General features: G+C 43.7%; 1 protein-coding gene across 2 annotated transcripts; it reads right to left on the reverse strand.

Annotated features, from left to right (window-relative positions):
* Nucleotides 1–73: 73 nt before the first annotated feature.
* On the reverse strand, nucleotides 74–11,800 carry FGFR1OP2 (FGFR1 oncogene partner 2). Of its 2 annotated transcripts, none has more exons than XM_084206248.1 (6): nucleotides 11,678–11,800; nucleotides 8,698–8,834; nucleotides 7,473–7,590; nucleotides 6,437–6,579; nucleotides 2,705–2,818; nucleotides 74–2,365 (listed from the first exon to the last, which is right to left on the reverse strand). In XM_084206248.1, exons 1-6 carry the CDS (start codon nucleotides 11,679–11,681, stop codon nucleotides 2,228–2,230), a joined length of 654 nt encoding a protein of 217 aa, XP_084062374.1. In that variant the 5' UTR covers nucleotides 11,682–11,800; the 3' UTR covers nucleotides 74–2,227. The 2 variants fall into 2 exon arrangements, with proteins under 2 accessions (XP_084062374.1, XP_084062375.1); XM_084206249.1 differs by having other exon boundaries at nucleotides 8,698–8,872; nucleotides 11,678–11,719.
* Nucleotides 11,801–12,394: the final 594 nt, after the last annotated feature.

Genomic DNA, 12,394 nt, shown 5'->3' on the forward strand with positions numbered 1-12,394 from the left:
TGGACACATCCATGTTTTCAGTCAACTTTATTGATAAAATAAGTTTACTGTACAGTACACAATTCTAGCCATAAATCCTTTTCAAGCCATCTGCATTACAAAAATAACAGGTATGCAATGAAAAATAGTCACTCCACACACTGTGAAGGCTCTTTAAAATCCTAAAGTGATCGGGTAGGGGAATGAAAGGGGAGACGTATCAAATGTGAAGACTAGGAGTAGATAAATTAAGTCACTTTTTTTTAAATTTACAAAAATAAACACTAATCAAGCATTATTTTGTAATAGAGCAACCTCAAAGTACTGCCAGAGACCAACAACCCTCTTCTGTATTTGGAAGCCAAACCAGAAGTCAGCCATGAAGCTGAATTCAGCATTAAATGGATAGAAATGCCTCTTGACACCAGCGCATGGCGAAAAGATGCTTCTAGAAACAAGAACTTCAACAACTGAACTCAAAATTCCTTGTAGGTCTGCAACAACAGAACACTCCAGTGAAAAAAGATGTTGCTTCTGATAAGTCAGCAGCTTGCAAGCCATGGCAGAAATGCAAAATCTAGATTAGAGAAGCACCAGCGAAGCTTTACAGGTAATATAAAAGCAGACAAGAATATTTTGTGCTTGAGCTCAAATGTTCCCCCAGAATTTCCCCACGGCTATTTCACAAGTCTGGAAATGGCCGTAACTTTTTTCCATGCATGTGAATGTCCTCAGTGGGTTCCTAAGCCTGTCAAGAAGCCAAGGTGCTCTGCAGAGAAGCAGCAGCTTTTCCATTTCTAAAGCAGGCTGTGAGAATGTGGAGGCCTGATTTACCTGTCCCATCAGCATGTGTCTTAGTTCACTGAAAACCAGCACTTACTGCCTGCTAATGCTCCTTTTCACTTATTTCCTTCTTAAAAGCACCACAGGAAGGAGCAGCAACAGAGAGACAGAACAAAGGTACTGAGCTGCTCCTAAGTCAGTTCAATGTCACTGAAAGCTCTCCCTTAGGCCTGTGGAGCATTTATCTTGAGCTCAGGGAAGCTGTGCTGGAGCACAGGAAGCTGCATTGAAGCTGGCATGCCTCGAAGTGTTGGGTGCTTAGTTCCTTCTGTGTTGCTGTGACTGAAAATCAAACTTGACTAAGTGGTGGTTGATTTCAGGATAGCTCAGCTCATGTTGCTTGGTGGGTTCTTGAACAGCCAGAATGTGCAACTGTGGGTGGCAGCTGCAGCTCCACAGTTTTCTGTAGCTGAACGCTTTCACTCTGCTTAACTCACTTTAAAACCTTCTTGATGACTAGTTAGCACTGGAGAAAGGAAAATTAAGACTATTAATTGCAGGCTGCCAACTCTGCCATGAAGCTTCTTCCTCCATCCCTCCTTTCTGCTGCCACTGCTTTTGTGCTTTCCAGTTGCCATTCCTCACTCAGGAAGTTTGGGCAGGCAACTGGAGAAGGGACACACGGGACTCGTATGGCTTCTTACTGACAGAGAAGTGAGCTGGATTTCCCCTCTGAAAGGTAAAAGCTGAGGCAGAATTGTATTGCTGCCTGTGCTCCTGAGAACAACAAAGCAGGAACAGCTCTTTCCATGTTCTCAATACAATTCAGTGAACATATTTGAAAGAATCTTGTATCATTTAAAAACTCCAAACTATTGACTGACAGCATTCTTTACATTTAAAAACTGGCCTTGTATTTTAAAGAGATACCTCAAGGCTAAATGACAGAAATCCTTAAATTTTATGCTGCCTGTGTGCCCCTCCCATCAAAGAGATTTGTCGCAAAACGAGAAGTTATTAAAACCAAAACAAAAGGAAAAAATGCTATGCGGATCATGCACAGAGCATATTCGTAAGTTACTACTTTCTAAGGCAGAGATCAGACTTGAAATCTTACCTTTATTATCTAAGAGTTGCACTGAACTTTGTATGAGCAATAATTTATATAAATTACTTGAAATCTCACCTTTTATCTGTAAAACAAGTTCATATAAAAAGAATTTGCAATTCAGCAAGTGCATTAATCCATTTCTTACTGAGGTTAGATCTATGGCAATCAATCTGTCACTGAGGGTATTGCAGAACACCAGCTGAATTTATGTTCCACAGTATAAAAGCCACTGAGCTGGAGTTGGATGTATTCTCTCTCTGCTGGTGCCCTATTCAGTAACAAGTGCTTGACCAGTGCCCCCTGATGCTCCATTGGTTTAAGTGTGCAACTGAAGCTTGCTGATTCCCAGAGTCCTTAGCTTTTCCTCAGGCTCAGATCACTGCTTGTCACTAATCCTGACAGGGACGTGCTCTCTGATGCATCGTCTTTCTTGAGGTTCAGAAACGATTCTCTAGTGATTTGAAGAATTTCTCTCAAGCCTTTGTTTTCTTGCTAAAACCAGAGAGTGAAAAATACATTAATAGAACTCCAGAAAGCAATCAGGTAAAGTCTCCCCTCTACTCCAAACTAATGCATGAGAAGTAAAACACTGACTTGAAATCAGTGCTGTGCCATCTTCTCCAAGGGAGCTCATGAGTTTCTGACCCTCCTTCTCTCTTGGATGGGCTTTAAGCACCCCCTCCTTGAGATTAGGCTGTAGTGGTGCTTCCCCTGCTCCAGCAAGGTAAGGGTAACACAACAGCAGTGAGTGACTGGGACAGTAACTCCATAAAACACCTGGAAGGATCTTTACTCCCTTTAATATCTGCGCCTCTGCAGCTTTCTCCTCACCTCGAGCTGGGTGATGCGCTCCTGCTCTTTGCAGCCGTGCCTTTCATCCACCTCAATGGCTTTTCTCATCACCGCTGCCATCTCTGTAATTTGGTCCACATGCACTTGCAGCTCCTGAGATACAATATTTAGTAATATCTTAGTGATATGTTTTGTGCATTATTAGAAAAGCAAAGCATTAAATGTGGTTTAGCTGCTGTCACATTTTTTATCACAGACCTCAATTTTGGAAAAGAAATTCTCTCTAACTTTACAGTGTGGGCAGCCACAGTGGTCCTGTTTATTCAAATAAACCTGGTTTGCCTCACAGTGGAATCTGATAGAAGCTTAACCAGCTGTGCCCTGCCTTCAAAATGGCAACAAGATGGTGCTGTGCCTGCCCTGACCAGGCCCTCCTGTGCAGCAGGAACTGATGTGTGTTATTTTGCATATGCAAAACTGCTCCACTCCTGTGAGAACAGCAGGCAAAGCCACATTCTTTCCAGGTGTTGGAAACCAGATCTCCAGTACCATGGACAGGCATTTTTCTCTAAAAAAGAGCAGGTGCAGTGGTCATCCTTACTATATCATATACTACAAAACTCAAACCTGTCCTCCACTCTCTATTTTAGATACTTTTGCTTGACTCCACCTCCAATTCCAGCTTATTTGGGCTCTGGACTTCAGAGGTTCAGGATAAGGGTCACTGCTGCCTTTCCCTGTAATGCTCTGTGAGAAGCCTGTGCCCCTCTGGCAATCACTGCTGCTCAGTTAAGCCAAACAGTTTAAAGGTATTTCCAACAGCTTTCATTTTTCAACTTGTCTTTTATTCCAACTCTGCCGTGATGCCAGTCTAGTTGTGCCTGACCTGGCCTTTGGACAAAATCCACAATATTTATTGGCTAGTATCAGGAAAAGCAAGACAGGAGGGCTGAAATGAAGGACAGTAGAGACTAAAGCAAAATCCCACCTTTAAATTATTAATTTGATGGGAGATCTACACAGCTGGCAGATGATCAGCTTGCCTCTAAACTACCACAAAGAACTGTCTCAGCTGGAATCATAAACTTATCTGACCAAAACAAATACCCTTTACTGAAATAAACATCAGCCCTTTCCCCTCTGCCATTCCAACTGCCCAAGCTATAATTTAGCAGTTGTTAAATGCCCACTCTCAATGTGAGGGGGCAGGGAAGAACTTGCTGTAAATCTTTATTTTCTTCTGTTTCTAGTGCAGGTGATGATGTGAAAATTTTTTTTAAAGAACTCCCAAATTTAGCTTGACAGGAAGCTGTGGTCAGGCAAGGATGCACCTCTGAGAAGGACTGGGCAGGAGCTGCGGGTTTCAGATATACTGCTGTCCTCCCTGCTTCCTGCTTTCACAGCTCATGTGGGCTCTGGATCAATACAACTTCAGGCCTGCTCCAAGGTCACTGATGTTAGGTCAGACCCTAACACCAAACTGGAAGGCTCTGCTCTGGAAGACACATGAAGAAAACCAAAGAGTGCACTGACAGTGAAAGCCTCTGTGTACCTCTCTTTTGTACTGCCCTAGACTATATGATGCTTTTATCCCCAATCGTCTGTTCTGTTTATGCTGAATAAAAAGTTTTGCACCTTTAAGACTTGTTCCAGAGACTGAAGGGGAGAGAGAAGAAGCGTGCAGTTTGTTTTCAGACACTGCACTCACTCCACCACATTCGGGCTCCTGGACTGAGTTGTCTGCGGATGGACAGACAGCGGGACAGAGCTCTCCTTTGCTTTTGGTTAGTTTAGCTAGCTGAGGCAAAGAAGTTCCCTGGACTGTGTTTTTTTTTTCCTTTTTCCCTTTTCTTTGAACCTGTTTAAACCTGCTCTGGACTGGACATCCAGAGGAGCACCGGCAGCTTGCACCTCTGGCCCACCGGGCTGGGCCTGGCCCGCGACATTTCCAGCACTGGAGGGACTGATAAGAGACTGAGTGAGCTGAACTGCAACCCGGGGAGGGGACTTTCTGGGTCTGTCATCTCTTTTGGAGCAGCAAGGGGTTTTACTGTTTAATATTGTTTAGGTTTTATTGTTTAATAAACAGGTTTTTTCCACTTTTCTCCAAGGAGGTATTTTACTCCTGGACCGGTTGGGGGCAGGGGCTGATTGAATCTGCTTTCCTAGAGGAGCCCCTTTGGGGGTTCTCTCCTAAATTTGCCCTGAACCAGGACATGTACACATTGGGTTTTTTCTCTCTAAAGAGATAAAACCAAAAAGGGGCCACACCCATTTGAGGGCCTTGTTTCAGCTGAGCAAACTCAAACAGCACGCTTAGATCAGGGTCACTACTACCAACACACATTTTTCTCTTGCATACAACACTAACAGAAGACTGCTGTTCTATTTAAAGGAGGTGCTTCTTCATCTGCAGCAATCAATGCTCTTGTAATAATCTGTAAACAGGCACTAAAATAACAGCTGGCACTCAGGAAAATAGCATTACTGGGAAGAGGGAGCTTAATTCCTTGGGTATAATGGATTTTTCACTTAACAAGAGAGAGGTATTTAAAAAGTGTTTCAACATTGTTCAATCTTCTGAATATGAAGCTTGAGCTAGAGAATAAATAATGAAATTCCAGAAATCCTTGTGTCAGGATAAGGGTGATAAATCTTTTTCCTCAAGCATTCATGAAGGAACAGGTTTAATGAAAATGTAGAAGCCTAAATCTTCTGCTCCAATTACATTGTGAGATGTTATTTTATCTTTTTTGGTTTTTTCCTCCTTTCCATTGAAGTTCTCCTAAATGATCACAGTCCATTTCAGGATGGATTTCATTTTACCCTCTTGTGTTGGTTCTCCTGAAGCTGGAGCAGGTGCTATACCATATTCTCAGCTAACTTCTGTTGAAAATGATCTTTATGTTGTTTTCCAAGATTTTGTGTTAAAGATACACTTCTAATCCAATAATATTTTTTCATACCATTGGCAATAATTACACCCATAGGATGCTGCAAGGAGGCAAGAAAGAATCAAATTCTTCAATTCTGTTTTCCCAGTAAGCAGACCCTAAGTTTGCTTTGCAAACTTAAATTAGCTGAGGGGAAAGATTATTAAACACTTAGAACTTGTTTGTCTACACATCTGCATTGCTCTAATGATTATGTTACATTTTCAATGAAATGTAATATCTTGCTAAAAAGCTCCTGTTTAGATCTGTTAGTGGCCCAGAATAATGAATTCCCCCAAAATTTAGAAATCCTTTTGACTATTGAATAACTGAACATATACTTGTGTTTCCTGCTTCATCCAGTTAATTAATAATCAAAAGGACTTTTAATTTTTAAGATTTATTTACAATATTTAGTAAAAAATTTTTAAATATTGAATTTAAAAAACTTGTTCCCCGTACTTTCCCTAAGCACAGGTTTATTAATGATTTTTTGCTGTCACAAGCATAAATCAAAGCTAGTCTAAAATTCTGACTATTACTAATCTCTGGCAGTGTTACAGGGCAGTTGCCCTAAAGACTGAAGTGAAACAAAAGAAAATTAAACAAATGCAGTAATGAAATGCTACCTGTTTAAAGTTTTAATAAATGAGAAGCTGGTAACGTTGACTCACTCAACTGATAGTTTCCTGATTGTGTTGCATGGCGTGGATTATAAAAATTAGACTCATTAGTAGTACAATAGCATAAAAAATGACCTGAAGTGAGCTTTGAATTGATTCACTACAAGCTAAGGTTAACTAAAACACAAAGCAAAAGCCCTCAATGAAGTTATTACCTTGGAATGTTGCTCTTTTAACTTCATTATTATACTTGGATCATCCTTTTTGCTCGCCATAAGCAACCTGAACATCTGTTCTCTGTACTTGCTCATGATGAGTTCCAGAGCTGACTGGTGCTCTTCGAGAGATGTGCGCAGTTCTGCCAACAGAATTTAAAATGCACTGAAGAGTTTAACACAGAGAACCAAATTAAAATGCACAAGGATTTCAGCTTGAGAAAACCCAAATGAGCCTGTAATTCAGTGTCCCCACTCCCTGCACCGTGAAATCTACACAGGCTCTGCAAATGGCTTTGATGGTGATCAGCCTGACAATTCCTGGTCAGTAACAAATAGTCTTTTGCTAGTGTGACTTCGTGTTCAGTCCCTGTGGCTGACAAAAGCCATCTGGAGTGTGGCTGAGCAGCTTTACCACAGCCATTACAAGCCACACTGTACAAAAGGCAGAAAGGAGTTCACAGATCTGTCTCAATCTGCAGCTTAGTAAAACTAGAGCTGAAAATGCTTCTGATCAAAATATACTGAGTCAAATGATAAATAACCCCCTAAATAAAGCAAGATTCATCCAAACTGAGATGACCGAATCCTTTGCTAAGTGGAACTGTTAGAATACCTAAGACTTTCTTGGAGGAAGAGTGCATTCCCAGTGTAGAGAATTCCAGAAGGAATTATACTTCTTTACTTACACCATAACTTGTCCTGACTGTTGCTATTATTTTCAGCAGTCGCTGGACACGTCTCCAAAAAGATCCCTATATTGCAGAATAAAGTTCTATTTATCTCCTCACTTGTGCTGGACATTAGGTAGGAACAAAAAAAGTAATTTTTCCCAAATCTCTCTTTTTCTTTATCAGTCCCAGAGGTTGGACTTTAGGACTCTTGAATTAAATTTCGATCAGTTAAACTGACAAATTGAAATTAGAATAAAAAATTTCTTCTACAGCTCTGTTTTGAAAAAAGATCAGTGGTAAAAGTCTCACTATTTCCAGTTATACAGGCTGGAGCTTGAAAAGATAGAATATTCATATTTTACCTTTGTTTTCCTGTTGCAATTCCCTAATCTGTCTGTTCTCCTGCTGGATACCCATCACTAGAGTAGATCGAGGGCGATGTCTTGCTACTTCATTGAGCTCTTGGATTTCTTCCTGGTACTGGTTATCACAAAAACAAAGCAACAAGGTACAGCATATTTGATTAACCAAAGGCAGGTATTACTCAGCAGGTCACAAAGCACCAGTTCTACTGTCACTCACAGTCTGTAACCAGGAAGACAATGCTTGTTTTTAAATAATAATATCAAACATGCATACCAGAAGATGTTGCAGGCATCCTGTCCTTTAGAGACAAAAAAGATCACCTTAGATGTGCATAGTGGATGCTATTTAACCTTCAGTTAATGCAGGCCAAGCTCACCATGAGGTAATTTAAAACTCATAGAGATGTGGTAAAGACAAACCATGAGGTATTAACCTCCTGACATTTACTGTGGCTTCCCAAAACCTTAAACCACAAGGCTTTGTGGGTGCAAGTCACTTGGGCCCGAGTCAATGGATCCTGACTTCCAACAGATGGGGATATGTAATACTTTTGATGTGAAGCCATGAAGCCTCTGCATGTCTAGTTTTACAGGGTTGAATTGCATGCAGGGTGTTACAATTTTATAGGCCCATTAACATATCTTGGGTTCATTAAAATGACAGGATGGACTCCCATATGGAAAGATACAAGACACCTTTAAGTTTCCCAGGAGTTGTCTTGTGAAAGTGACACTCCATCTAACAACATGCCTTGAGCAGCTCAACATCAGAATAGAAGTGAGCACAAAAAAGCCCAAGAGGCAATTTTGGAAGCAAAAGGAGACAGTTAAAGGACAAAGTATTCTGTACAGAAGAAAACATGTCAGAGCCTCTGTATGATTAAATGGGCATGCTGAAATTAATAAAATTGTGTAGTATTGCATTGGAGAGCAAACCAAGAGACACCACAGAGTGGTTTGTAAGATACCAAGCCCATTTCTACCAGCATTCTTCAAATAAATGCTTGTTTCCACTATTTAAACTGGAGTAACTGTGAAAATGTTTTCACAGTCTCAAACTATATAAACAAGCTATTTTTAGATGAGAGCCACACCTCTACTAAAAACACCAAGTCTGCATTACAGGATTAACCCAACACTACACTCGTTCCATGCGGCCCAGAAGCCCCCAGAGGATGTAAGTGCTGCCGTTGCCAGGAGCAGGCAGGGCTGGAGAGCACACCTGTTTCATGGCTTCCACCCGCTTGTTGAGTGCCGTGGTCTGTTCGATGAGCGCCTCGGCCGCGCTGTCGTGCTCCCTCAGCCGCTCCACCAGTGCCTTCGCGTCCGCCAGCGCCTTCTCGATGGTGCAACTCATTTCTGAACATGACAAAGGCAGCGTTGGCACCACAGCACCTCTGCACAGCACAGCACAGCTGCATGGGGCATGACCAGCCAGAGGCAGGGCACTGAGCAGAGCAAAGCTGGGCAGCACCTGCCCATGCTTCTGGCAGAGTGATACAGAAAGTAAAAGAGTGTAACATGAACTTATTAATTTTTAACGCTACTTTTTTTTTTAATGTGCCCTCCTAACAAATATACTTCAGGATAACTGAGGTATAAATCCAGCACAAAAAAGAATGCTGAAGGATTATAGTGGCCTGGAAGATTCTGCTGACTTAAATCAGCAGAAAAGGAGCAGCTCAAACTGACAGAGTAGAGAAAATTGCTCAGGGAAAAGTTCAGAAGACAAAAGGCTCGTGTTTTGTTCATGTCTACAACTGAACACAAACATCGCTGCATGGAATGGAACTGTGACATTTTCAAAGCACAGAAAAGGCAGCAACTCATCTAATGAAAAGAAGCAACTGCGCTCTTAAAACACTGTCCATCTACCTGCAGCACTTGTTCACAGGAATTACAGATTGCCAGAACTGCCAAACTTGCAAAATGCTCGTGTCTATTGCAAACAGTACTGGCCTGTACACTGCATTTTTTCATATTCATGATTGGTGAGTTAAGTTTCAAGACCAAGATTTTCAGTCTGTGCTATTTTCTTTTAAGGAACCTTGGACTTAGTCTACTGAAAAGGAAATCTATTTAAACTCCTTAACAGTCTTCAGCAATCAAGCAGCAGCAATAGAGGTTTACAAGATTTATGGGCTTTGTTGACAGCAGGCTTAATATTTGGTTTAGGAAATGTTCTAAGGTACTGAAAGAATCTATTAAATCCATTTCTTAGCCAGGCTATTTGCAAAAGTAAAGATTTTTGTAAGCATCTTTCCTCAGCTACATTAAAAAAAAAAATCACTTCAGGTTGATTTTTTAACTTTCTCAGGCACTTTTACAAATCATAGCCCAGGATCTTAAGCCCAACTTCAAGAAATCCTCAGGTATGCCTCAACTGACCTTTCGCTCCTATCCCAGCAGCAGAAGGAAGGATATTTCAAACACTAGACATTTTACCTGTGTTTTCTGGGATTCGTGGGCTATCAAAAGCATCAGCATTTTGGCATGTGCAGGTTTCCCGTTTGTGAGATAACGTTTGCCTTTCCATTTGATGTATTTGAGATAGCCAGGCCCCCAGCAGACTGCTGGGCTATCACAGGTGGTTAATTTATTCACCCTGACTTAGTACTTGGAGCTCTTTCAAATATGACATGGAAAGGAAGCACACTGCACTGTTTTTAGAGATCTGCTTTCCTTGCTCCTCCCTCCAGTCAGACTCCTACAGAAATACCCCAGACAAAAGATGACCTTCCCCACTAACTGGCTGAACTGCTGCAGAAATTGATTTAGTGAGATCCATGTTGCTGCTGAAGAGCAGCCTTTAATTCAGCTCACTGTCCAGGAATTCTCTGGCCAGTATAAACAGAGCCTCTGAGGCCTCTACATGAGCTGGGAATACATTTGGCATTCAGACTACAATGCACTTAACACCTCTGATAATTTGTCTGCATCCACATGCATTTTTAAACAGTGTATGTTTAATAGATGCACTTTCTCATTTTTGCCCCAGACCAACTATGTAAGGAAAAAGGAAGTTTGTTTGTGGCAAAGGCACTGATGTTTCTTTTCAGAGGGAATGATGTGTAGAATGGGAAAGATGTGTAGAATACAGCCCAAAAAATTCCGCAGTCATTGTCCCCTATCAGGCCAGGGCCAAGCTCCAGTTTTCAGGCAGCATGTGTACCTCAAAAAGCAGAATCACTGTTTGTATCATGGTCATTCACACTGGCTCCAAATCATGGCTAGGATACCTTTCGGTATGCCAGACACTGGTCCTAATCATTGAATCTTAAAATGTTCTCTGGCTGCCTGTGAAAAACAAAACCTTTGCCTGATCCTGAAACTGAGCTAAATCTGTGAGTTAGACTGGACATTTAGAGGGTGGAAAAAACTCCAATTAATCATTAATATAATTGATTTAAGCAAATTCTTATCATGTATTATTATTTTTTATGACTACGGGAGCTGAAGTTAATGATTCCTGAGCCCTGCCCTAGCAGAGATGCCCAGTTGCACAGATGCTCGTTACTGCAAACTTGTCAACAGGTATCAGAGCCCTAAGTCACCCCAGCAACACTCCTACTACACACTGTCACTTCCTGCTATTTGCTAATGGCTTGCATTACCAAATTAAACACCAGAAAAGAACAGCAAAGAATAAAGATATCTGTGCGACCACCGCCTTCTCCTAACTTTCCGCCTCTTTCTTTTTTTTATCCTTACTGGAAGCCACCTTTTCCCACAGCTTGTGGGTTCTGTTACCACGGAGACCAGTTTGGCAGCGCTGAGACAGAATGCAATTTCCAAGGAATTCCAAGCAATTTACGCTGGTGCAAAGGTCCCGGGGGTGTCACCGCCGCACTCCCGGCGTGACAGATCCGGGGGTGTCCCCTCCCGGTGTGACAGCGGCGTCCCGGGGGTGTCACCGCGGGGAGCGTCGCCTCCTGCCCCCAAAACGCGGCGCCGCGGCAACGCTGAGGGGCGACACCGGGGCCTGTCGTGACACAGGCGCGAGCCGAGACACGTGAGGGGTCCCCGGCCCGCCGCGGCCCGCGGGTCAGAGGCGGGGGCAAGGGGTGCCGTCCTCCTTCACGCCCCTCAGGGCGCCCCGGCCGTGGGGCGTCCCAACGCTAGTCTGCCCGCGCTCCCGATCGCCCGGCGGCGGCCACAGCGGCAGCCCCCGCCGTGTCCCCGAACCCCTCCACGGAACTCACTCATGCCCGGGGCTCCGGCCGCGCCGGGGGTGCACCCGGACCGGCCCCGACCGATGTCAAATGGCGGCGTCAGGGGAGGCCGGCGCGTCCCATGCCCGCCAGGGGGCGCCGTGCGGCGGGGGCGGTACCGGCCGCGCGCCGCTCTCGCGAGAACACGCCCCTCCACGGCCGCCGGCTCCAAATCTCGCGAGAGAACGCCCCGCCCTCCTACAGATTCCGAGTCCTGCAGGTGTGAGGCGGGTGTGGAGCCGAGCCTCGGGATCTGTGTTCATTTGTACATCAGCAGCTCTAGCGGGACACGCAGGATTAAGCAGTTGCACTGTGAATAGGTTTAGATCGGATATTGGGAAGAAATTGTGCCCTGTGCGGGTGTTGAGGCCCTGGCGTAGGGTGCCCAGAACAGCTGTGGCTGCCCCCTTCCTGGCAGTGTCCAAGGCCAGGCTGGATGGGGCTCTGAGCAACCTGGGATAGTGGAAGGTGTCCCTGGACATGGCATGGGGGATGGACCCGGATGGGCTGATAGGGTCCCTCCCAGGCCAGGGCGTTGTGTGATTCTGTGATCCTATTCTTGTCTCGTCTTTTAAGAAAAAAAGGGAGACAGTCCCAAAATGACTGGGCTGTGTGGCTGAGAGCAATCAAGAGTGAAGTCAGCAATAATAGGGGAAAGTTAATGCCGGTGATCGCAACCACCGACCCCCTCCTAAAAACAGACCCCAG

Source organism: Fringilla coelebs (assembly GCF_963513975.1).
Source record: "Fringilla coelebs genome assembly, chromosome: 5".
In the NCBI taxonomy this organism is placed as follows: Eukaryota; Metazoa; Chordata; class Aves; order Passeriformes; family Fringillidae; genus Fringilla; species Fringilla coelebs.

Excerpts from the sequence above, each read along its gene's own strand:
- FGFR1OP2 (XM_084206248.1), bottom strand. Across the intron at positions 7,591-8,697 it reads GGGTGGAAGCCATGAAACAG|TACCAGGAAGAAATCCAAGA; the intron begins GTGTGCTCTCCA and ends TGTGATAACCAG. Across the intron at positions 2,819-6,436 it reads TAAAAGAGCAACATTCCAAG|GAGCTGCAAGTGCATGTGGA; the intron begins GTAATAACTTCA and ends ATTGTATCTCAG.